At 39.0% G+C, this 27,011-nt stretch overlaps 1 protein-coding gene across 1 annotated transcript; it reads left to right on the plus strand.

Moving 5' to 3' along the window:
* The first annotated feature begins 5,535 nt into the window (after positions 1-5,535).
* On the plus strand, positions 5,536-26,760 carry LOC148888806 (alpha-2-macroglobulin-like). Its single transcript, XM_089013200.1, has 36 exons — positions 5,536-5,655; positions 5,749-5,929; positions 6,714-6,870; positions 8,070-8,122; positions 8,488-8,508; positions 9,141-9,306; positions 9,389-9,473; positions 10,426-10,555; positions 11,135-11,252; positions 12,418-12,527; positions 12,605-12,772; positions 13,539-13,763; positions 14,719-14,782; positions 14,901-15,046; positions 15,133-15,282; positions 16,019-16,162; positions 16,247-16,337; positions 16,429-16,576; positions 17,220-17,445; positions 18,551-18,677; positions 18,780-18,901; positions 19,597-19,648; positions 20,041-20,124; positions 20,229-20,405; positions 20,820-20,895; positions 22,289-22,445; positions 22,533-22,607; positions 22,915-23,077; positions 23,168-23,355; positions 23,645-23,857; positions 24,297-24,421; positions 24,971-25,061; positions 25,147-25,215; positions 25,301-25,406; positions 26,388-26,429; positions 26,582-26,760. Exons 1-36 carry the CDS (start codon positions 5,570-5,572, stop codon positions 26,584-26,586), a joined length of 4,341 nt encoding a protein of 1,446 aa, XP_088869326.1. The 5' UTR covers positions 5,536-5,569; the 3' UTR covers positions 26,587-26,760.
* The last annotated feature ends 251 nt before the right edge of the window (positions 26,761-27,011 follow it).

Genomic DNA, 27,011 nt, shown 5'->3' on the forward strand with positions numbered 1-27,011 from the left:
ACACGCACACAGACACGAAATACACTTTTTTTAAACTCCTTAACTTCGAATACGAAGCTTGTTATTAGTGATGTTGCAAATTTGGAACGAGTGTCAGTAATCATTGTTGTATTTAATTATCAGTTGAAAATAAGTCAATCATGAAATTTACGAATTGCCAATTTTCGTTTTTTAAGGTTGTAATTATTGCTTGCAAACTATGAGTAGCTTGTTCGGCTTTTTCTTGGGGTGATAAGTTGTAGTTTTTGAACGTGAGCTGCATTTATTTTAGTTTTAATCAATAAGTGTCACTCATCGTCAATTCAATGTGTAAAAGCAACGGCAGAATGCGGGTGATCTTGTTTCAAACGTATCCTATTTAATGTATTTCTTTTAATTAAATGTGTTCTTTATGTGTATGCGTATGTATTTTTTTTAAGTTGTATTATTATCCTGTGACTGTCAAGTGTCCTTGATTTAGTCCGACACAACATGTGAGTGTTTTGAAAGGCACTTTAAATGAAATTCAGCATTAGTATTATTATTCGTATGAATATTTGTATTTTTAGTATTAGTAGTATTAGTATTAGTTGTTAGGATTAGTATTTTTTTTATTATTTTTATTATCATTATCTGTTTTATCATTATTTTTATTTTGTCATTATTTTTATTGTATCATATTTTTTCCATCATTATTATTATTATTATTATTATTATTATTATTATTTGTTAATATTTTTTAAACTTTTATTGTTATTTTTTACTTTTATTTTTATTTTTGTAAACGTTTATTTTTATTATTACTTTTGTATTATTATTATTATTATTGTTATTGTTATTGTTATTGTTGAAAAAAAGCACAACGAAATTCTTGTCACATGTCTCCATCTCGTGGCCACATGATATATTGCAGCACCATGTGTGCTAAAATGAAATCGCTTTCATTACAGTTATCGTCACTTTTTAATGAAAGCTAAATGTCCATATGCCGTTTTCTTTTTAGAAACAAATATTTAAAATGAGAAGCACTTTCTTCAAATGACAGGACAATGCTTTTGTGTCTCAAGAGCTGCTCTTAGTTATTCCGGTATGAAACGTTTCCCCTCTCAAAGTGAATTCGTTGTAGTTATGTATTTATTTTTTTGGGTTAATTTTTGGCCATTTTATCTCCCCCTTTAATTTGAACTGGCGATTCCTGCAGTGTTACACAGCACATGTCACATTACATCATGAGGGCGTGTGTATAAAAGCAAGTAATGTGTTCAACTATATTAAATGTCGATACATGATCTCGTGAATGACAGTATTTTTAGTTGTTAGAATATTGTTGAAGATATTAATAACAATCTAGTTCAGGAATTGACATTCTCAAATGTTTCGTTTATAGTTTAAACTTTTGACCTCGCTGAATTCAACCTTTTTTTTTGTCGAAGTTGAACTGAAGTACAAAGAGGGGGAGGTTGGATTATTTGCCTTGAGGCCCCAAATGACTAACTATGGCGTGGGCTGGTGACATAACCTCCGTGATAAGCTGTTAGCTGCTAGCCCTAGCACAGTTGGTGTCAAAGTCAAGACGCACGGGCTGAATCTGGCCCGCTAACATTATTTTATTCGGACCGCAAAAGCAAATCAAATTTGTGAAATTCCATGCTTATCAATTGAGCTAGCTAGCTCACTCACTAGTTAGTGAGCTAGCTAGCTCTCGTTTGATTCAGCTAGCTGGCTAATCCCTTACATCACAGGTGTCAAAGTCACGGCCCGGGGGCCAAATCTGGCCCGCCAACATCATTTTATTCGGCCCGCGAAAGCCAATCAAACTTGTGAAATTCCATGCTTATCAATTGAGCTAGCTAACTAGTGAGTGAGCGAGCTAGCTCTCGTTTGATTCAGCTTGCTGGCTAATCCCTTACATCACAGTTTTCAAAGTCACGGCCCGGATAGATAGTTACCTAGGTAGTTGATGAACTCAAATAGGAAGAAGGCTATCTAGCTAATAGATAACTCATAGTTTGCTAGCTATCTAGCTAATAGATAACTCATAGATAGTTAGCTAGCTAGTTGATTAACTCAAATAGGTAGAAAGTTAGCTAGCTAGCTAGCTAATAGATAACTAATAGATAGCTAGATAGATAGTTAGCCACCCAGACAGCTAATAGATAGTAAATAGCTAAATAGCTAGCCAGGTAGCCAGTTAGACAGCCAGCTCATTCAAATAGATCGAAAGCTAGCTAGCTAATAATCGCTAGCTAGATAGCGATTTACTCTACATAAGGTATAATGTATTTGATGTAGATGCTATTTACAATGTATAAATCCATTTTGTTTTACAGAATACCACAATAGCTACTCGTCCCGACAATACTTTTGAACAAAACTGTGTTTGACAACTATCCATTAAAAAAAAAGATTAGTAAAAACGTTTTTAGTTGTCTTTTTTTTTTTTTTTGCTTTTTACACCAGTAAGACTGCAGTTGAGCAATTTGCCCCGCCAAATCAAACATCCCTTTTGGAGTAAAGGGCAACATTGCGGCACTTGTTCTTTGCTTAACAGTGTAAGAAAAAGAAGAAAAAAAAAGTGTTTATACATCACTATCAGTTCAGCAAAAAAAATAAATAGTTTGGATGTGTGCATGATGCTGAAAAAGACATTGTCACTAGTATATTTATAGTTTGTTAGAAAATAGCTAGCTAGCTAGCTAGATACTTAGTCGGCTAATACACTGAATGTCACTATTAAATACAGATAGAAAGCTAGCTAGCCTGCTAGTAGATAGCCAATAGATAGCTAGCCACTTAGATAGCTATATAACTAAATGATAGCTAGCAACTATTAGCTATAGAGCTATCTAGGTGGCTAGCTATTTAGCTATCTCTCTGTTGGCTATCTATTAGCTATCTACAAGCTGGCTAGTTAGCTTTCTATCTATTAACTTCCGGGTTGAGTGAACGCTGGCGCGTGTGGCTGCCGCTGCTCACCCACATAAAAACTTATCCTGTGACTGTAAAGTGACCTTAAGAGTTTTGAAAGGCGCTTAAAAATAAAATGTATTATTGTTATGATAAAATATGAAGGTTGGTGCCTGCTAATCAACATGTTGTGACATCAAAGTACACGTTAAAAAAAACAAAAGTTCATACACTTGTCAAAGATAATGAAATTGTCATGGTTTGCGAGCAGATTGTGCGTCATCGCAATACCGGGATATCAAGCTCGTACGGTTTGTCATTGTTTATATCTGTTTTTCAAGGCGTCATGTTTGTTCGCAGTGTGATGTCAAAAGTCCTTGCTTGACTACTCGGGGTTGTCTTGTTCAGGGATATCTCAATTCCAGGTCAAGTTAGGCTCTTAAAGGACAACCGACACCTCCGGACAATATGTGTCCATAATTTGTAAAAATCACTTCAAATGACTTCTACTGAGCGTATTGTACAAAGATTCCAGCGCATAGAGCTAGATTTTACCTTTTAAGACTCGCGCTGAATATTCAGGAAGTCTTGTTTTCGAGTTAATGACGATTCATGACGTGACGTCACGGAAGGAACACCCCTGACCGAGAAAGCGAAACACAATGCATTTTGGGTACTTTTTTTGGTCTGACAACTTTGTGTTGATGGCGAAATTAGAAGGAAAACACATAAATAACGCCATGGTGAATCGTGAGTTGCACCAAGACTACTATTTGATACTAGTTGACAAATTCCCAGTGGACAAATCAGCCCATTTCCAATGGAGCTTGAGCGCCATCTTGTGCATTTTCTGGGACGCTACATTGGAGTCCTGACGGCTCGAATTGATACGGAAGGACTTCTTTAATCGATGGCAAACATTTATGCTTTCCTCTTCAGAACTATTTGAATCATATTCATAACTGGATGAGTAACAAGAAAGCATCTTCTACCAATCTGAAGCCATTGTTTTGATTCTGGAGCAAGGCAGTTTGTGAAGGAGTATCGTGGCGTGACGTCACGAACAAGGGGGCGGGACCTTCTGAAACTCCCAATTTCCTTGGTCATTAGATCAACTGTGGACTAATGTTGTTACATTTTGCTGTTATTATTATTCACTTATATTTTTACTAGTTGGTCTGATAGCATTATTAATATGAAAAGTAAAGTAGTGACAGCTGATCATCAGACCAGAGTAACCACAGGGAACGTGAAAGTTTGTGGATGCTCTCTGTGCACATATAAATACAAATATTTGCTATTGTGTATTTTTTACACGAGTAATTCGTTTTTCACATAATTTTACACGATTTTTTTGGTAGTTAATTTAAGCAACAAAAAAAAAAAAAAAAACAAGCTGAGGAGCCATTTGGGAGCCAAAAGAGCCGGATCATTTTAGTGAGCCGAGCCAAAAGAACCGGCTCTCTGAAAAGAGCCGGAATTCACATCACTAATTCATACGTAGCACCACTGAAGGCCTAGGAGTGACATGCCCGGCCCGCCACTGCCTATTTGCTACTGCGTATTTAGTAGTATTTAGTGTCTTCCGAGTACATGGCACAAGCGACCTGCACGTCACACCTAAGCTCTCGGTCACACTTGTTTGTTGTGCCATTGTTTTGAAATTACAGCAGGTTTGCCCCATCAGCATAATTACTTGTTATTTTTGGTTGATTTCCAAGGACAAACTATGCCTTCTATTGTCACTCCAGTAAAGTTTTAGGACATTGCCAGAAAGTTTTTTTTATCAATCTTGGCTTAGAAAAAAGGATGCAGTTTTCAGACCAAACAAAGTACCGCAAAATACATTGTGTGTCCTTTCTCGGTCAGGGGCGTTCCTTCCGTGACGTGACGTCAAGAATCGTCACCAACTCAAAAACAAGACTTCCTGAATATTCAGTCTTAAAACGTAAAATATATAGCTATATGCGGTGGAATCTTTGTAAAATACGCTGAAAGGCGAGCGAAAAGCTGAAAATTCTGTCACCAAGTTCTCTTCTACGTTGATCGAAACAGCACCACTCTGTCCTTTAGTGGACAATCCTTGAAGTCAAAGTCAGCTTTATTGTCAAATGTGCTAATATGCATGACATACAACATAGATGAAATGAATGTCCTCTCGGACCCAGCGCGCGAGGCACTTATAACATGGCTAAAAAAGACATACAATTGACAACAGACAATATATGTCATTTCTGAATGTAAAGTGAGGTAGTGTCGTATGTAAAAAGAGGTAGTGACGTATGTAAAAACAAACAACTAAAAATAAGGGTTGAAGTGAGGTTTTGCAGAAAAAAAAACAGAAAAAGAACAAAAAATAGAGTTCAGGATGATACTACAGCGTGTACTCAGAGTTCGGTGAGTGTGGCAGTGGGAAGGGGCAGTGGGGGCAGGGCTGGGAGAGAGTTTTGAATTCCACCTGATTAAAAATATGAATTCCATGTCATTTGTGCCTTTTTTTTCCACTTTTAAAATCCTGCGCGCCAACCCCCCCTTCGTTTCCCGCAACCACCTACCCAACCCAGCCATCTTTCTTTTGTGTGGGTGGAGGGGGTGGTTACATTTGGCTCGTGTGTCATGAGGGGGCGGGTGTCATCTGTGGCTATTTAGCAGATGCAGACGTTGAGGAACTTCCTCGTCAATCATGGGTGGTGTTCGGAATCAAGCATGGACCTGGACGTGGTGTCTCTTCTTCAGCTGGATGCTCATGGCTTGGGCGGATTCAGGACCGTAAGTTTCTAAATCCTGTTGAAATATCTATTTTTATTTTATATCAAATGAGATTGTAATTTTGTGTGTGTGTGTGTGTGTGTGTGACTGTAGAGGTTACCTGGTTGGAATTCCTGCACTACTAGAAAGTGGAGCTGAAACCAAATTCTGTGCCAGTCTCTTGCATCCCAATGAGACTCTTACCATGACGGTTTTTTTGAATTGTGAAAAGGAGAACATTACCCTTTTCAAAGAAACATCCAGCAAAGACTTTCACAAGTGCCACAAGTTCAAGGTCAGTTCAAAAAAAAAAAGATTATTCTGCAGATGTATTTCATATACTAATATTTTGTTTGTAATGTATTCAATCGACCTTCTGGCCACATTCAAAATGACGCTAAACTATCATCCAACGCTTAGAATTCATTGAAATCACGGGTGTCAAAGTCAAGGCGCCGGAGCTAAATCTGGCCCGCCACATCATTTTTATTCGGCCCAAGAAAGGGAGTTAAAATGATGAAATTCTATCATGCTTGCTAAATTCTGAACCAAAATGTAAAAATGTCGTATGTAAACCACAATAACAGTCATTATTTTTGACTTGAGATTTGAAAACTAGTTATTCATTATTTTTAATGTATTTTTTTAAACACTTAATTTCCAATTTGTGGAAAACAAATGTCACTTTTTGGGCAATTAGATTTGACATCCTGACATCCACCCCATTATATAAACACATTCTTTTTTTTTTTGCTCTCAAATTACATAAAAACTAAAAATTGTTGTTTGCTGTGTCATTGATTGTCATGAATATTTATTGATCAGATATTCTTCAGACGGAATCGCTTCATTTTTTTTTTTTTACAAGATTAAATGTTTGTAAAACATGTATGATTCCGACTTCATCTTGGTTTCAATCCCTGGTGCTTTCTACTATCTTTGTGACTGCTTTATTTCCTCTATATGATGGCTAACCATGTTAAGCGCTTTGTTCCAGTTTCAGCTGTTGTTAAAGCGCTATATTAATCAATATGAATTGTATTGTAGTGTAAAATGTCTTTTCTCTGATTGGCCTCCAGGTTCCCGTTTCCGAAGACAATGAGGTGCGACAAATGGTTGTGGAGGTCAAAGGTGCAACGTTTAACTCGAGAGAGGTCAGGAAGGTCATGATCAGAGTGTACAGACCGATGACTTTTATTCAGACTGATAAACCCATCTACCTCCCGGGACAAACTGGTAACCACCCCACACACACACACACACACACACACACACACACACACACACACACACACACTTTTTAAAATGAGAACCTTATCATATCAAGTTATCATATTTAAAAGTGTCATGCTGTTATATGCTTAGTGTGACTCGAATACACAATTGAAGCAGAGACAACTTGGAGGTCAACTCTGAAATCTGAGGTCAACAGACACAGCAAGTTCAATTGTCATCTTCATTTAGGAGATCTGGCTTTTGACAGAACTTAGGACTCGGGAAAACTCCTTTATCACCGAAGCAATTTATGACTTGAAACTCCTTCACAGGAAGAGCTCATGAGCCAGGTTACAAATTTATCAGTTCGTGGAAAAGACAATGTTTTATTGCTTACAGCTGTTTGTGCTTAGAACTCAAGAGGTGTGGTATTGTAATCAAGAAAACTATGTTTTACTAATGTATCACTTTAATTTGCATATACTCTCAATAAATAGCTTGGCAGAGGGCTGCAGAATTCAGGCGTCTGTCATGAATGGCTACGTCTCCTTCCGGCAGTAAAAAACAGTCTTTCTGGGTTCGAGCTTTTGTCCACAGTGACGAAATGAAAATGTTCTTTAAAAAGAAAAAAAAAGTCCCAATTTCATTGGTGCGTCATAGCATAACCTTGGCTGAGTAGATGACGTCAAATCCATTGTCAGACAATTTTAAAATGGCCCATTGAACATCCAACAACAAATGTTGGGTCATCGCATATCGACAGTACAAAAAAATCCATTGAGGTCATCAAGTTTTAATTTGGTCAAATATATATTTTTCCCTTTGTCTTCCTGTTCTTTAATTGGACACTTTGGGGGAAATTAATTTTCCGAGAATTTTTAATTGCTTGCAGTGACTCAATCCTTGTTATCTCATTCACTGCTAGACAATGTCCAAAAATGTGTCCGCTCCAGTGCCAGGCTACCGCGTTCATTTTTTTTTTTGCAGATTTCGGACACTTTAGGTCATTTTGATTGGTGTTTTGCATTTGATGAAAAATATCATACTGCGTGTTTTGGCTATTTTAGATGCTATCAAGCGTTTTTCTGATGTCAAAAAAGTGATGTCGGTTGTCCTTTAAAATGCTGGAGGTTATTTTGCCACTGACTGCTGTTTTTTTTTTTTTTTAATGTGATGATTTTTTTTTGTTTAACGTTCATATCTCTCTATGCTCCTCTCAGTGCACTTCAGGGTCGTTTCGCTGGACACAAAGTTCAGACCTGCTGTTCAAATGGTGAGTGTTTGGAAACCACCCCCCCCCCCCCCCCCTCCGCTTGTGTCATAGCAAATGTTACATTGTATGAATTGGGCCTGGACTTTGCATCGCTGGACTTCGAATAACAGTTTAAAATTCGGTTGATGTAAACCCGATGTGTGAATAGGTCGTAACTCTATTTTTTTTAACTACTGTAAGAAATCCAATAGAATAAAACTGCCATGCGTTTAGTGTCAATACTGAAATGCTGAAATAAGATGAATACATGGCATAATTCAGTCCACTTTTTTTAACCCATTATGTCATTGCATGTGCATTTTTTTGTCTTAGCTATAGTTTGATACAAACATTTAACATGATCCAATGTTTTTGTTTTTTTGCAGTATGACATCATTGAAATTCAGGTAAGCATTCTATCCCAAATAGAGAGCTAACTACTAGCTCTCTATTTGCTATCGAGTTGGCTATCTATCTAGCTATTAGCTATCGACCTTGCTATCTAGCTCTCTATTTGCTATCTAGCTGGCTAGCCATTAGCGATTGAGCTAGCTAGCTGGCTCTCTATTTGCTATCTAATTGGCTAGCTATCGAGCTAGCTAGATGGCTACCTAGCTGGCTATCTGGTTGGCAGGCTATGTGTCTAGCGATTAGCTATCGAGCTGGCTTGCCGGCTCTCTATTTGCTATCTAGCTGGCTAGCTATCTATCTAGCTATTAGCTATCTATTAGCTTGTGAGCTAAATTTCTATCTGTTTGAGTTACTTTCGGGTTGCTTAGAGATTAAATGGATTATTATTATTATATAAACCAATCTGTATGTATTGTGTTATATTTTGGACAGCTGCCTCCATGTCAAGCTCGGATAACTCCAGACTCATGTAACTTAGGAATTAACCGTTTTTTTTTTCTGTTGAAAGAAGAGAGTGTAAGGGTTCTTGTGGTTCATTGAATGTTTATGTAGTCCTAAAACTCAATATTCTGTGGGTCCTTTTTTTGGACTTTGTTTTTTTTTCTTATTCTTTGAAATATCTAACTAGAATCCCAGCAACACCCGGATCGGGCAGTGGTTGAACCAAACTTCCAGCAAGGCCATACTGCAGCTGTCCTACTCATTGAACTCCGAGGCTCGAGAAGGTTCCTATGAACTCAGTGCGTCAGTTGACGGAGAGAAAATATACCACAATTTCAAAGTAGAGAAATACGGTATGTAAAAAAAAAAGAAGAAAAAAGTTTTTTTCCCTTTTGTCTTTGGTTGAACGTGGACTGATCAAATCAACTCTTGCAGTTTTGCCAAAATTCGATACGAAAATAAACGGACCGGATGAAGTGGTTATTGTGGAAGATGACGTCGCCATTGAAGTCTGCTCAAAGTGAGTACAGTGATACCTCGGTTTACCAACCCCTTGGCGTACGAATTTTTCAGTTTACGAAAGTTAAATTTATGAACATTTTACCTTGGCATACAAACTATTTTTCGGGATACATACAGAGCTGCCTCAATGAGTGACGTGTCGTTGGCGAATGAGCCTGTCCTTCTAACAACAAAATGGCAGCCGGCTTGTTTGGGTCCTCTATTCCCCACCCCCAGTCTTCGGTTAAAGCCACGTGATTGGTCAAGAACGCAGCAGTGAGGGGAGGTGGTTTAAACATTAAAGAGACAGGCAGACGAGAGAAAGAGAGAGAGTGACAAAATGGATAGAAAAGATTGACATTTGGACTCGTTTCAACTTTGATACTTCAAAGGCAGAGTGTAGACTGAAAGGTTAAAATATCCCATCAATCAGGCTCCACAAACAACTCGCACAAGCCATCTGTACACTTGATGCAAAAAGCTACCAACCCAGATAAACGGAACACAATTGATGAGGAACAAGGTAAAATTATGGCAGAGAAAGCACCTCGAAGGGATCATTCCTCAAGATGGTGAAAGAAGAAGGCTACGTTCCTCATTAAGTCTTTCATACTGAGGAAACCGGCCACTGCATTCCATCAAGCCATCAACAACCATCACAAAGGTAAATAAAATGACTTTATTATATAGTACAGTTCATGTCTTTAATTATAATATATCACATTTATTATACATACAATAAGGTATTTTTTTTGTAGTTTTAAGGCTTATAGAATTAGACAATTGTGTTTTATGAGGACCTGAGAACAGATTATTCTCATTTTAATGGTTTCCTATGGGAAATTAATTTTTGGGATACACACTTTTCGCCTTACACACTGTGTCTGGGAAACAATTAAGTTCGTAAGCCAAGGTATCACTCTATTATTATTATTATTATTATTAATATTATTATTCATTTTAATGACTAGGTACACCTATGGACAGCCTGTGCCTGGCACTGCCACACTTAAGGTGTGTCGCCCACTTTACTCGTATCTTCACAACTCTGACACCGAAGAATCTCTTGTGACTCCCCCTTGCTACGAGGAGTCAAAACAGGTAAACTTTGCAACAACAAAAAAAAAAATGTAAGCGGCACTTTGGATGCAAAAATGTGTACATTTAGATTTGGTAAGAGTGTTTCACAAAGTGACGAAGATTTGAGGGAAATTTTTAAAAACGCATAATTCTAAAGGACGACCGACGCCACCAACGAATTGTGTCCGTAATTTGTAAAATCACTTCAAATGACTTCTAATGAGCGTATTTTACAAAGATTCCACCGCACATAGCTATATTTTACCTTTTAAGACTGGCGCTGTATATTCAGGAAGTCTTGTTTTCGAGTTGATGACGATTCCTGGCGTGACGTCACGTCAGGACCGCCCCTGACCGAGAAAGCGACACACAATGCATTTTGGGTACTTTATTTGGTCTGAAAACTTCGTGTTCATGGTGAAATTAGAAGCAAAACACATAAATAACGCAATGGTGAATCGTTGTGTGTTGCACCAAGACTACTATTTGATACTAGTTGACACCAATTCCCAGCAGTGTCGGTTGTCCTTTAAATGTGGCTGACCATGACTAAATTAAGAAATAACCCTGAATGATAACAGTTTGTATTCTCCTCACTAGACAAATAAGAATGGCTGTGCCACCTTTCTACCAAAGTTATCCACATTCACCAAAATTGATCAGAAGGCAGTACAAGATGTACTCAAAGTCAACGCTGAAATGAAAGAAGAGGGGACGGGTAAGTATTTCCCTTTTAAATATCGGTATTTTCCGATGTATAAGGCGCACCCGAAAGCCTTGATTTTCTTCAAAAGATGACCCTGCGCCTTATACGAGTTGTGCCAAATATGTAAATTCATACTGAGCCATACCAGGTCTCACAATCACTGTCAACAGCCACTGGCTCCACCCCCTTCCCTTGTAGAAGTCATGGTGTGCCTTATATTTGGAAAACTTTTATATATTATCAGCGGCAGGCCGTGGATTGCATCGCTAGGCCTTCTGTCGTGCTATGTCTCAGACGTAACACAATTCAGACAGTCTGAATCAACCCAGACTGAAAAAAAGGGTGGTGTGATTTACAAGTCCACTGGAGGCTACCATGAGCCAGGAAATAAGTGATCGACCTTTAATGATCTCCAACTTTTTTTAAAAAGTCCGTCTTGAAAAATCATTGACAGTAAATCTGCAACCAAAATGCATTTCTTGTCCTTCAGCCACTGGAGGTTGACAAATCTGCTATTAAATCAACACAATATATTTATATATTTATGCCGCTCGCTACTGATAAAGTGTGCTAGCTCTTTCCAGTATGCGCTTATCACCAGTGGCTCGTGATACTACGATTGGCTCGTGACTAGTTAATCATCGTTTGCGAAAACTCTTGACGTTGTCCAGCACCTTCAGAAAGGTACTGGTGCCACTTTTGGGTTGCCGACTGGGCCTGCAGAACTGATTGTGAAGGCGTCCAGGTCGATTTCTGACCTTGGTAACAAATAATGGCTGAAATGTGATTGGTTAAATGCATAAATACTATAACACGTCGTCTGCAGTGCGACAGGGGAAAAAGTAATGAAAGGATGCGGAAAGACAAGTTGGAATTATTGAATAAGAATTCATGGAGAAAATATAATTAACATCAGTCTGTGATTCATATATTTTTAGGCTAGCAGAGAAGGCTTTGCAGGCCTTGACGATCCACCACTGATTGATATCTTTGAAAAAATGTTTTTCATTCATTGAAGCTGTGCCTTATATATGGAAAAGGGTTTGATAATCTACCATTCATTGGAGGTGTGCCTTATATACCGGAAAATACAGTCTTTGGATTGTCCATTTCTATCAAAGGCCGAAATAATGATGGTTATTGTCGCCGGAATAAATTCTTGTGTAACATTGGGCAGGTATTACACATGTGAACAACAAAAGAATACAAATTTCCTATGTCATCGGGAAACTGTCCTTTGAGGAGATTCCCAAGATTTACCAGACTGCGGCAGTCGTGCAAGGCAAAGTAAGTGCGAAACACCATGAGGAATCGAACCTTATGCTGATGACCATCATCATCGACTCATTTATCCTTTCGTCAAGGTGAAAGCAGTTCACTTCAACAAGACGCCCATTGCTGGCAGGGACCTGTATCTGCTGGAGGGTAACCGGTGGTCGGCACAACTCCGACAGAACCTCACCACGGACCTTCAAGGCTTTGCCACCTTCTCACTAAGCACCGTCGACCATCACAACGACATTCACCTCTACGTAAGTCACGAGATTCAGTGGAATTGCCGGTGTCAGAAAAGAAGTTTTTAGCACTCTGTACCGTATTTTCGGGTGGATAATGTTGTCAGAGATGTTGGATCGGGCACTGTGGACAAAGACTCGAACCCAGAAAGATTGTCTTTACTGCCGGCAGGAGACGCAGCCATTCATGACAGACGCCTGAATTCTGCAGCCCTCTGCCAAGCTATTTATTGAGAGTAAATGCAAATTTAAGTGATACATTAGTAAAACATAGTTTTCTTGATTAGAATACCAAGCCCCTGGGCCTTCTAAGCGCGACTAGCTGTAAGCAATAAAATGTGATCGCCATTGATTTGGTTTTTGCTCCAGGGCCTGCAGAACTGATTTTGAAGGTGTCCAGGTCGATTTCTGACCCTGGAAACAAATGATACCTGAATATTCATGAATCTAGTATATTGCTACTTTTCTTCTTCTCGAATTCTATAATAAATCATTCTAGCAAATGTTCAATACACTTGATTGGAAAAAAATGTTCTTCAATCAGTCGACTCAAGTTTCAAGCGTGACAGTCCTTCCCGATGCTCAACCCGAGTTGTGTCTGCCAATCATTCAAGGTGGGGTGTAAACCCACTCGATTTAGGACTTTGCTTCTTTTGCTGCTAAATCGGACCACAGCCGTGCCGAATCGAAGGCTACTTTAGTCCTCATAGAAACGAACCACAGGCCCAATGCCATGATGACATCGTCATCCTTCAACCAATCTGTTCCGTTTGATCCAAATTAGGTTAGCGCCACACCAAACCTGGAATATGGTTATAGAACCCCGTACTACGAGAATGGGGAGCACACCATTTCTCCAGTCCAGAAACCTTCTCTTGAGACAAAGACGGTCAGCTACCTGCTGGTCAACAAGAAGGACAAAGCGATTCCTTGCGACAAAGATGAAGACGTCACCATTCAATACGCTATCGTCGGAGAGTCTATGGGGTCGGCCGATCTGATTTATCTGGTGAGTGGAATTTTTTTTTTATAATAATAATACATGTCATTTATATGCACCTTTCAAAACTCTTCAGGTCACTTTACAGTCATAGAATAAGTTTTTTTGTGGGTGAGCAGCGGCAGCCACACGCGCCAGCGTTTACTCAACCCGAATGTAACTCAAATAGATAGAAGGCTAGCTAGCTATTGTATAGCGAATAAATAGCTAAGAGATAGCAGATAGCTAATGGATAGCTACTAAATAGCTAATAGATTGCCAATCATAGGATAAATTTTGCTACTAGCGCATGTTTCGACCCCCCCCCCCATATTTTTTTTTTCATTTTCCACTAAATTCTTCACTCAGTGGATTAAATTATACAGTACAGTTTATTTCTTTAATTACAATCGGCCATTTACTATGCATAAAATGAGGTATATGTTGTGTAGTTTTAAGGCTTATTTAGTAGAACATTATATTTTATGGGGACCTGGGAACGGATTATTCTCATTTTAATGGTTTGCATTGGGAAATTAATTTTTGGGATACACACTTTTCGCCTTACACACTTTCTGGGAACCAATAAAGTTCGTAAAATGAGTTATCACTGTATCTGGTCCAATTTAAAACTTGCCACAACACAACAAACTGGCCACTCCATTCCATCAAGCCATCAACGACCATCACAAAGTTAAATAAAACCACTTTATTATACAGTACAGTTTATTTCTTTAATTATAATACCACAGCAAATTTATTGTACATAAAATAAGGTCCCTTTTAATGGTTTGCATTGGGAAATTAATTTTTGGGATACACACTTTTCGCCTTACACACTCTGTCTGGGAACCAATTAAGTTCGTAAACCAAGGTATCACTGTATTTCTATCATTGTGGTTGACATTCTTTTTTGTCTTTCCGCCTGTTTTTGTCACTACAACTGCATTTCTGTCACACGTTCTTGTCCTCTGAAATAATCCAGGTCCTTGCCAGAGGAGCCATTGTTTTGCAAAGAGCCAAACAAATCGCCATTGCGGATAAATCAGGTGCGCTTTGTTTACGCACAATTAGTTTGAATGTACTCTTGCTCCATTTTTGTTGCCTTTTCTAAAAAATGTTTAATTTCTCTCCTAATCTAATCTGCTTTTTCTTTTTACTTTTTAGTGAATGAGGGAGAGGTGACTTTCCAGTTGAAAGTGACGGCCGAAATGGCCCCAGAGGTGCAGGTGGTCGCATACGCTGTGCTTCCAAGCGCCACAGTGATTGCCCACAGTGCCCACTACACGACGCAAAAATGCTTTGGCAACAAAGTAAGTGATGTCAATTGAAGCGCCGACAATGTCCAGATGCTGAGCGGGTGTGTTTTTTTTTTTTTTGTTTGTTTGCCGTGCGTCAGATCTCTGTGGAGTTTTGTCCAGATTCAGCCGTCCCGGGTGAAGAAACCACCTTGCAGTTGACAACACAGCCAAATTCTCTATGCGGGCTTAGCATTGTTGACCAGAGTGTCCTCATCAAAGAACCTGGAAAGACCTTAAATGCCGAAAAGGTAACTTCACTTGTCTTAATAATAATAATAATAATAATAATAATAATAATAAAAACCCGGAAGTAACTCAAATAGATAGAAAGGTAGCTTGCTAGCTAATAGCTAGGTAGATAGATAGCTATTAGAAAGGTAGCTTGCTAGCTAATAGCTAGCTATATAGATGGCTATTAGAAAGCTAGATTGCTAGCTAATAGCTAGCTTGATAGATGGCTATTAGAAAGCCAGCTTTCTAGCTAATAGCTAGCTTGATAGATAGCTATTAGAAAGCTCAATAGATAGCTATTTGAAAGCTAGCTTGCTATCTAGATAGCTATTAGAAAGCTAGAAATTAGCCTGCTGACTATATATTGGCCCGCTAGCTGACTATATATGGGCTCGCTAGCAGACTATATATCGGCTCGCTAGCTGACTATATATCGGCCAGATAGCTGACTACATATCGGCCAGATAGCTGACTACATATTGGCTAGCTAGCTGACTACATATCGGCTTGCTAGCTGACTATATATTGGCTTGCTAGCTGACTCTATATCGGCTCGCTAGCTAGCTTTTTATCTATTTATTATATATACACGTATTCCGGGTTGAGTGAACGCTGGCACGCGTGGCTGCCGCTGCTCAACCACAGGAAAAAAAAACATCCTGTGACTGTAAAGTGACCTTGAGAGTTTTGAAAGGTGCTTATAAATTACCTGTAAATGTATTATTCTGAATTATTTTTTTGTCTTTCCGCCAGATATTCGGATTGTTACCTGTCATCAAATCAACTTATATTCCATACAAAGTTGAGGATCCAGTGGAATGTTTACAAGTCAGACCCAAAAGGTCGATGATGCCGTATCCCGGCCGCGATATTGATGATCCTTTAACAGTTTTCCAGGTAATTTTAGCACAATTCTGCACATAGCAAATTAGCATCCTTGTGTTTTTTTAGCTGTATTTTTTTTCCATCCCTTTGTCATAGAATAACGGACTGAAGATGGCAACAAATTTGAATATCAGAGTGCCCACTTGCCTTCATTATTTAGGAAGAGAATACCATAATCGTCCTTACGGTGAGTGAGAGTGGCGCACTGGATTTTTCATGCAAAAAAAAAAAAAAAAAAAAAAACGACGTTTTAACAAGGAATCATTGGATTTTTCTAGGAATTGCGCTAAGATATGAAACCGTCGATGCGATGGCGGTTCCTTCTGCCGTTGGCTCTGCCGCAGGTGGTATGGGTGCTATGGCCCCGGTTCACACAATCCGCAATTTCTTTCCTGAGACTTGGTTGTGGGACCTGGTGGAAGTCGGGTAAGTCTGCGTCACAAATGATCGTTTAACTAACCGGCGACATGTTTCATACTTTTCATGATCAAATAAGATGCTTTTTATAGATTTCACTCACTTTTTTTTTTTTTTCATCACTGACAGGTTTCATGTCAGACAAATTTTAAGGACAACCGACGCCATTTTTTTTGTTTTCTAACTGACATCAGAAAAACGTTTTATAGCATCTAAAATAGCCAAAACATGCAGGCGGATATTTTTCGTCAAAACTCCAATAAAAAATGAGTTAGTGTGTGTCAAAACTACTTCAAAATGACCCCGTAAATTGCGAGTTTCAGATAGATACAAACATATACAGTGATACCTCTGCTAACAAATGCTTCAGCTCACGAACTTTTCGCCTTGTGAGCGAACATTACATTTGCGAGAATATAATCTTAGCTAACAAACTAGTTTTCAGCGGATGAACCAAACCACACAGAGCGCCACTGTGGCTGGCGGACTAGTTTTCCACACCCACTTCCTTTGAGTGCAGATGTGGTTTGTTATCGAGTGCAGTATTTATTATTTATTATTTGGTAGAGCGAATGATGTTTATTTTGTTTACCTGTCACCACTTTTGGACTTCATCACAATGAATTGTTTTTTTTTTTGTCTCCTCTCTCAGGAATTCCGGCATGAAGGATGTGGCGCTGACTGCCCCGGACACCATCACCACGTGGGAGACGGAGACGTTCTGCTTGTCCCCTCAGGGTTTTGGCTTGGCTCCTCGTCAGAACTTAACAGTCTTCCAGCCTTTCTTCCTTGAGCTCACTCTGCCCTACTCCATCAAACGCGGGGAAAACTTTGAGCTGAAAGCTACAGTCTTCAACTTCCTCTCCAAGTGCATCATGGTAACCAAGAGCTATTTGTTCTCATTGGAAATTGAGATATGAGTCCATTTCTTTTTAATCCGAGAACACGGGTGTTCAAGACAAGGCCCGGGGGGCCAAATCTGGCCCGCCACTTCATTTTATTCGGCCCATGATCTGAACCCGAATTTCGAATTGTCCCATGTAAACCACAATAAGTCATTATAGTTGATTTCAATTTTGAGAACTAGTTACCGTATTTTCCGGTGTATAAGGCGCACCCAAAAGCCTTGATTTTCTCCAAAAGTTGCCCCTGCGCCTTATAAGCCTTCATTGGGAGTACGTCTTATACTCCGGTGCACCTTATACATGGGAAAATACGGCACACGAGAAGATCAAAATGTCTAAAAACACAAATCCGAATCATGTACTGTATTTTCCCGTGTATAAGGCGTACCTAAAATCAGAATCAGAATCAGAATCATCTTTATTGCCAAAATAAAATAAAATAAAATAAATAAAATAAAATAACCCTGCGCCTTATACGCAACTACTGACTCAATTTTCACCCAGTGCGTAACCTCCAGTTTCTACTGTAGCGCCTTATAATGTGGTGTGCCTTACATTTGGAAACTTATATAGATTTATATTATATGTGGAAACCATGTTTTCACTCATTGAAGGTGCGCCTTATAGTCTGGTGCGCCTTATATATGGAAAAAGTTTGAAAATGCACCATTCATTGGGGCGGTCCGCCTTATACACAGGTGCGCCTTATATGTGAAATCATATTAAGCTAATAACATGGAAAAAAGGGAAATGCTACCCACTTGTGGAAAAGCAAAAACATCGCCAGAGTCCAGCGCATTATCAGCACCCAAGCATAAAAAAACAAAAACCCAAACAAATTCAGGAATGGCGCTCCATGGCATATTTTTAATTCCCGAATACATTTGTGAATGGCAGTGAATGAGTTAATGAATCCAGTACGTATATGTTTGATATTTACAGCTGTCCTCTCCCGGCAAATTGGCGTTTTCGTGTTTATTATGTTTGTTCAAGTCATTATAAGTGCCTTTCATGTCATTCATATTAGCATATTTGACAATAAAGCTGACTTTGACTTTTTTTGTGTTTGCGATGATAGGTCAGTGTGACGCCAACCCCCTCTGAAGATTATACCCTCAGCCCACTTTCAGGTGACGAGTATAACGGCTGCCTATGTGGCAATGAGCGCAAAACCCTCAGATGGACCTTGACTCCCTCTACATTAGGTACGGGTGTGATACGCAAGATTTTAGGCAAACTCTGATTTTGAGTGTGCAGACATATTTTTATATCCTTTATTTATTTGATTTAATTTATTTCATTTTTAGGGTCTGTCAATGTGACTGTGACGGCTGAAGCAATTCCATCTCATGCTTCTTGCGACAATGAAATTGTGAGCGTGCCAGAAAGAGGTCGTAAAGACACGGTCACACGACCTCTCATTGTTAAGGTTGGTCCCATTTTATTTGTCTTTTCCGATTCGATACAGTGATACCTTGGTTTACGAACTTAATTGCTTCCCAGAAAGTGTGTGTAAGGCGAAAAGTATGTATCCCAAACATTTATTTCCCATAAGAAACCATTCAAAATTAGAATAATCCGTTCCCTGGTACCCATAAAACATCATTTTCTACTAAATAAGCCTTAAAACTACGCAAAATATACCTTATTTTATGTATAATAAATGTGATATTGTATTGTAATGAAAGAAATAACCAGTATTGTATAATAAAGTCGATTTATTGACCTTTGTGACTGTCGTTGATGTAGTTGCCTCTTGATATCAGAGTGAAGCTTTCTCGGCGATAATACTCTCACTCACACTGTCCCCCGCTAGCTGCTTTTCGTTAATCCAAATCAACAGAAGTTTGGTGGGGTCTTTTTCAGTCCCATCATAGCAAAAGTACTCCACTCGATAACAAACCACATCTGCACTCAAACGGGGCGATGGACTCTAGTCCGCCAGCCACCGTGGCGCTGTGTGGTTTGGTTCGTTCGCCGAAAAACTAGTTTGTTAGCTAAGACTAGATGCTTGCGAATTTAATGTTTGCGAGCAAAAGCGTTCGTAAGCTGAGGTATGACTGTATTTAAAACTTTCTTCCGAGCTTCAAATTCTCTAAAACTTGTTTGTGGTTTTCCATTTAGGCTGAGGGAACGGAAGTGACAAAAACCCACAACCTTCTGCTCTGTCCTAAAGGTTGGTTTACAGAATTTTGTCTTCAATGTGAATATGATCTTGTTCTTAAAGGACATCTGACACCAGTTTTTGTTTCCTAACTGACATCGGAAAAACGTTTGATGGCAACTTCTAAAATAGCCAAAAGCTGATATTTTTAGTCAAATGCAAAACACCAAAAAAATGAGTTAAAGTGTCCCAAAACTACTTCAAAATGACCCTGAAAATGGCATGTTTCAGAAGGTCCCGCCCCCTTGTTCGTGACATCACGCCAGGACGTCTTACCTTGCTCTAGTATCAAAACAATGGCTTCCGATTCGGAGAAGATGCTTTCTTGTTACTCATCCAGTTATGAAGATGATTCAAATAGTTCTGAAGAGGAAAGCATAAATGCATACCTTTTTGCACAACAGGAAACAGTCAGAAGGAGGAAATTGAATTGAAGCTCCCAGAGAATGCCATTGATGGATCAGCACGTGGTCTAGTATCCGTCCTGGGTAACCTTTTTTTGTTTGTTTTTAACGAAACAATTAAAAAGTATTTATCAAATCATGTAATATTAATGACAAATTTTTGTGTTTTTCATTTTAAATCAACACAGGTGACATTTTGGGCCGGGCTTTGAAGAACATTGATGACCTGTTGCAGATGCCCCATGGTTGCGGAGAGCAGAACATGGCACTGTTTGCCCCAAATATTTATATCGCGCAGTACCTTAAAGACACACAGCAGCTAACTCCAGCCATCGAAGAAAAGACCATCAATTTCCTGACGAATGGTAAGTCACACGTCGGTTTAATGAGTTACTGTTTTGTTGATCATGTTGTTCACTGGCGATTGGAGTTAGCTAGATAGCCAAATAGCTAATAATTAGCCAGCTACATAGGTAACTAGCTAGCCAGATAGCTAATAATAATAATAATAATAATGCTGTGAAATGTAAATTTCTCTACTGCGAGACTAATAAAGGCAAATCTAATCTAATAATAACAATAATATTTTTATTATGGTGGTTTACATGGGACAATTCGAAATTTGAGTTCAGACTTTAACAAGAATCGTGTAATTTCACAAATTTTATTGGCTTTGGCGGGCCGAATAAAATGATGTGACGGGCCAGGTTTGGCCCTCGGGCCTTTGCTTTGACACCGGTGTCCTAAGGGCTATTTTTAAGCATGTATTTCTTTCCCAGGCTATCAGAGACAACTTAACTATCAGCATACCAGTGGTGGCTACAGCACTTTTGGGACCGGCGTTGAGAATACTTGGTGAGAACATAAACCGGTGATGTGACAACAATTTTCAATAATAATGTATCACACATTTTCTCATAGCATATTAAAGTGCATTTAAATAGCTTTCAAATGATGTATAGATGATTGTTGTATGACAAATAATAAGGAAATAATGGAATTTTTAATTTTGGACATATGAGGGGATTTCCTGCCCGTAATTACACAGTTAAAACAATGAAAATCTGTCACCGAGTTCTTTATTAGGAAACAAAAAAGTGATATTGGTTATCCTTTAAGCTGCTTTTGTATCGATATAAGCAGAGCAAAATGGCCGGCGGGAAATGAAAAGGGCACCGTAGTAAGCGGATTATTGTAATAACCAGGTATCGTACTAACCAGAACTAATTATGCATGAAAGACTCGAAATTTGCCGGGAAATGAAAATACGTAGTATCGTAATAAGCAGTACTATCAATATAACCGCTATCGATATAACGAGACTTTACGATATCAGAATCTGAACATCACTTTTTTGTTTCCTAACTGACGTCAGAAAAACTTTTATAGCATCTAAAATACCCAAAACACGCAGTATGATATTTTTATTCAAATGCAAAACACCAATAAAAATGACTTCAAGTGTGCTGAAACTGCAACAAAAAAAAATGAACCTGGAAGTGGCCAGTTTCAAAGGGTCCCTCCCCCTTGTTCGTCACCCCAAGACGTCTTACCTTGCTGGAGAATCAAAACAATGGCTTCAGATTGGTAGAAGAGGCTTTCTTGTTACTCATCCAGTTATGAATATGATTCAAATAGTTCTGAAGAGGAAAGCATACATGTTTGCAATCGATTAAAGAATTTACTCCGTGCCATTTTGAGGTATCTGGGGGCGGGAAATGTAGCACCAAAAAGAGGCAGAAAATGGCGACAAAGCTCCGTGTAAGGAATTAATCACTGGCTGATAAATTCCTTACACGGAGCTTTGTCGCCCTCTTCTGGCTCTTTTTGGTAAAATGGCGACAAAGCTCCGTGTAAGGAATTAATCACTGGCTGATAAATTCCTTACACGGAGCTTTGTCGCCCTCTTCTGGCTCTTTTTGGTGCTACACCAAGTTTTCAGACCAAACAAAGTACAGCAAAATGCATTGACGTGATGGAAGGACCGCTACAATGTGTCCTTTTTTTTCGGTCATGGGCGTTCCTTCAGTGACGTCACGTACGGACTCGTCACCAACTCAAAAACAAGACTTCCGGAATATTCAGCGCGAATCTTAAAACGTAAAATATAGCTATATGCGGTGGAATCTTATTAAAATACGCTTAGTCGAAGTCATTTGAAGCCATTTTAAAAATGCTGGACACAACTTGTCCGGAGACGTCGGTTGTCCTTTAATTTTTTTTTTCTTTGCCTTGCCATCCCTTTCAGGTTGACGGCTTTTGTGGTGAGATCGTTTGCCAAAGCCAAGTCTTTTATTTATATTGACCCTGCCAATATTGAAGAGTCGGAGTCTTGGCTGCAAAGCAAGCAAAAAGAAAATGGTTGTTTCCAAATTTCGGGAAAGCTTTTCAATAACAGAATGAAGGTATTTGTTTTTTGCTCCCCCCCCCTCCCCCCCTGCAATATTTCATCCCTGGATGTTGTACATGAAGTGATATTGCCTCTGTTGCAGGGTGGCGTTTCTGACGAAGTGACTCTCAGCGCTTACATCACTGCTGCCTTTTTGGAGATGGGAAAATCTGCTAATGTGAGTCCATTTCAACATTTGGCCAAAATACACCTTGCAAAGAATTTGAAACTGTCACCCTCTCCTCACACCCAACGAAATTATTACGAGTAGTAAAATGCTCTGGATCATTCATTGGTGACCTTCTACTTCTGTATTTCGACCCTTGCCAGATGACGTGGTGGGCAGTGCATGTCACTCCTAGGCCTTCAGTAGTGCTAACTCTGAATCAATCAGTCGCTCTTGATTCTCATGCCTCATATTTATAATCTACCTAATGCAGTTTTATAATCCCCTCCCCCACCCTCTGTACTCCAATCTGTTACAGGACGCCACAGTGACCCAGAGCCTGTCTTGCTTGAAGGGGTTTGTCAACGACCATAGCAACACCTACACAACAGCGCTGCTTGCTTACGTCTTTACTTTAGCTGGAGATGAGGAGACCCGCTCTGGACTTCTGAAGCATTTGGACAGCATCAAAATACAAAAAGGTTGTCAATTTGTCCTTTTAAAATGAGCAAATCAAGACGCCATTTTCCCCTGTCAATCCACATTTTTCAATGTATTGATCGTCTTCCCAGATGGTTTGATTTCCTGGAAGCAGAAGTCAACGGAGACGTCGCAATCTCTGTCCGTGGAGATCGCTTCTTACGTGCTCCTCGCCAAACTTGGGAGCTCTCCCACCGTCGAAGACTTGGGTTACGCCTCCAGCATTGTCAGATGGCTAACAAGCCAGCAGAACTCATATGGAGGCTACGCTTCCACTCAGGTAAGGTCCTTGAGATCCTTGACGACATTTTGGTTACCTCGAAAGCAATGCGTGAACGGCGTTATTACCACTTTGTCCGTTCATCTCATATTGACCCCAGATGTTTCTGTGCTTCCATTGTGGACCTTGTGTTCAGCCAACTAAGCATACAACAGCATGAATGATGTCTATTCTCTATCAGTTGTTGTTGTTGTTGTTGTTGTCAGTGAGTTACCTCAATGTTGTGAAAAATCATGCCACTGTCCAACTCGACGTGACAATTTTTCTGCTTTTTATGAATTTGTTCCAGGACACAGTGCTGGCCCTTCAGGCTTTGTCTCTTTACTCTACTCTGGTATTCAGTCCCGCGGGTTCCAGCTCAGTGAGCGTCTCATCTCCCAGTGGCCAAACGACATTTGACATCAACCAGAATAACAAACTACTCTACCAGGAAGAGGTGCTCAAGGATGTCACGGGGAAGTACATCGTGGAGGCCAAGGGGTCGGCGTGTGCTTCAGTGCAGGTCAGTCACTTTCATTGATACTTAGTTGATGCGACAGGGCCTGCAGAATCGATTGTGAAGGCGTCCAGGTTGATTTCTGACCCTGGTAACAAATGATGGCTTCAATACCAAATAATAATAATAATAATAACAATACATTTCATTTATAAGCGCCTTTCAAAAATCTCAATGTCACTTTACAGTCACAGGATAAAGTTTTTTTATGGGTGAGAAGCGGCAGCCACACGCGCCAGCGTTCACTCAACCCCAAAGTAACTCAAATAGATAGAAAGCTAACTAATGGATAGCAAATAAATAGCTAATAGATAGCCAACAGTGAGTCAGCGAGACAGCCGTCTATGATTCAGATATTTTTAGGCCAGCAGAGAAGGCCTAAGCAGCATTTATTTTTTTATAAGTATTTTAGTGAGCTTTTTTTGTGTTGTTTCTTGTATCTCAGATGACTCTTCTGTACAACATCCCTACACCCACTGAGGCGTCTACCCTGAGTGTCAGTGTGCAGGCTGTGGCCAACTGCAGCAGAACATCTGGCAGATCCAAACTCAATTTGAGGCTGAAATCTCAGTAAGAAAACCAATTTTTTTTATCAATTCCTTCCAAATATTACATCTGGAGCGCATAACAAATTAACCCATTCACTGGCAGACGATGTGCAGATAACTAGCAAGGTCTTCACTCAACCCGGAAGTAACTCTGATAGAGAGGTAGTTAGCTAATAGACGGCTAATAGATAGCTAAGTAACTCAGATAGAAAGCTAGCTCGCTAGCAAGGCCTTCACTCAACCCGGAAGTAACTCTGATAGAAAGCTAGCTAATAGATGAATGAAAAATGATCCACAACATAATCAACATCAGCTATCAATAATAGATAGCTAATAGCTAGCTAGCCAGATAGCTAATCGAGATAATGACGTTTGTGGTTGACGTGAGACAATTTGAAATTTTGCTTGGGACTGTTGCTTTCGTGGGCCGAATAAAATGATGTCGCGGGCCAGATTTCGTCCCCGGGCCTTGCCTTTGACACCCGTAATCCAAATTTAAGATACATTTGTGTTAAAGGAGTCCAATTCACCTTTCCTGTCACTTTGAACTATCTTTTTTTTAACACCACAGATTCAGTGGGGAGGAAAGTAGTACCAACATGGTGATCCTGGAAATAAATTTGCTGTCTGGCTTTCAAGTAGACCAAATGTCATTCCAGAAAGTAAGTTCTTAGCAAGTTAGCGCAAAACGAAGTCGTACTCGCGTGTCAATCACATGGCCATCCATCTTCCTCTTCCACCTCACAGCTCAAAGAGGCTCTTCTGGTTGATCGCGTTGAACAGAAGGCCGATCGTGTGTTGGTGTATTTGGAGTCTGTGAGTCATAAGTGGCAGGCATTAATGATGATTTTGAAATTATTTTGAGATTTCATCTTGCCGTTCTCTCTCTCGCTCCGAACAGCTGCCAAAAGATATCCCCATTTTCCACGATTTGGAGCTGATACAGGAAATCCCAGTTCAGGGCCTCAAACCAGCCGTGGTCAAGATCTACGACTATTACCAGACAAGTAAATCGCACATTCACTACTTGGTTTTGTCAACAAAAAAAATTGAATGTGTGCCCTGACCGACTGTTAATAATAATAATAATAATAATAATAATAATAAGAAATAATACTAATACGAAATAATACTAATTCTCATACTAATATGAAATAATACTAATACTAAATAATACTAAGACTAATAATAATAATAATAATAATAATAATAATAATAATAATAATAATAATAATAATAATAATAATAATAATAATAATAATATACAGTGATCTAGAAAGTAGAAAATTATGTTTTACTGGGACCTGGGAACGGATTATTCTTATTTTGATGGTTTCCTATGGGAAATTAGTTTTTGGGATACACACTTTTCGCCTTAGGAACGCCCGTGACCAAAAAAAGGACACATTGTAGCAGTCTTTCCATCACGTCAATGCTTGTTTGGTCTGAAAACCTCATGTTGCACCAAAAAAGGCAGAAGAGGGCGACAAAGCTCCATATAAGGAATTTATCAGCCTGTGGAAACTGGCTGATTAATTCCTCACATGGAGCTTGGTCGCCATTTTCTGCCTCTTTTTTGGTGATACAATTTTGCCTCAACATGGCACGGAGTAAATTCTTTAATAGATTGGCAAACATGTATGCTTTCCTCTTCAGAACTATTTGAATCATATTCATAACTGGATGAGTAACAAGAAAGCATATTCTCCGAATCTGAAGCCATTGTTTTCATTCTCCAGCAATGCAAGACATATTGACGTGATGTCACGAACTGGGGGCGAGACTTTCTGAAAATGCTCAATTTTTTTTGCAGATTTTGGACACTTGAAGTCATTTTTATTGCTGTTTTGCATTTGACTAAAAATATCATACTGCATGTTTTGTTATAAAACGTTTTTCTGATGTCAGGAAACAAAAAAGTGATGTCGGTTGTCCTTTAAATGGATGCTCTTTTTTAAAAACGTTTTCCCTCTTTTTTTTATTTTTAGGTGACCAGTCTGAGACCAATTACAACTTTGTTTGTAAGACAGGTAACAGATATATATATATTTTTTTTTTTATTAATTCATTTCAACTTATTCATGAATATCTCTCAAATTGATTCAGTATCCTTGCAGACGATCAAAGTGAGCGTGCAAACAAAATGGTGACCATCTGATTTGCTGTTTTCTTTTATTTGCAGCTTGAAGCACAGCCGGTGTTGAATTCATCACTTATTCACTACTAAATAAGCTTGCATTTTTGGTACACATTTTCTAACTCCATATCTGCTTGATTAAAATAAAAAAACGACACTTTGCTTAAAATCAATGAAAATTATAGTGTCTTCCTGTTTGAAATAAATCTGTCAATTTGACATCAGTTTTCTTCATTGTTTGTGTTTTTTACATCTAAATTGACATAGTGCAATTCTGCTCGTTCGCGAACGACACATCACTAATGCGTAAATGAATGGCAATACAAGGTACCGGAAGTCTGCATCCAGACAACCTACAAACAACTTTGTGGTTAATACGCCACAGATAGGTGATTGAACAAAAGACATTGTATTAATTAACATTTGAATTTTGGGAGTTTACATATTAATTTACAGTTATGGGGTCGAAATATCT

This window comes from Hippocampus bargibanti, linkage group LG14 (assembly GCF_051943395.1).
Source record: "Hippocampus bargibanti isolate YZ-2025 linkage group LG14, ASM5194339v1, whole genome shotgun sequence".
Lineage (NCBI taxonomy): Eukaryota > Metazoa > Chordata > Actinopteri > Syngnathiformes > Syngnathidae > Hippocampus > Hippocampus bargibanti.

Bases quoted from the DNA above. Each gene is read 5' to 3' on its own strand.
- LOC148888806 (XM_089013200.1), top strand. From the start codon at position 5,570: ATGGGTGGTGTTCGGAATCAAGCATGGACCTGGACGTGGTGTCTCTTC. The intron at 5,930-6,713 runs GTCAGTTCAAAA...ATTGGCCTCCAG, and splicing joins ACAAGTGCCACAAGTTCAAG to GTTCCCGTTTCCGAAGACAA. The intron at 24,422-24,970 runs GTAAGAAAACCA...TTAACACCACAG, and splicing joins AATTTGAGGCTGAAATCTCA to ATTCAGTGGGGAGGAAAGTA.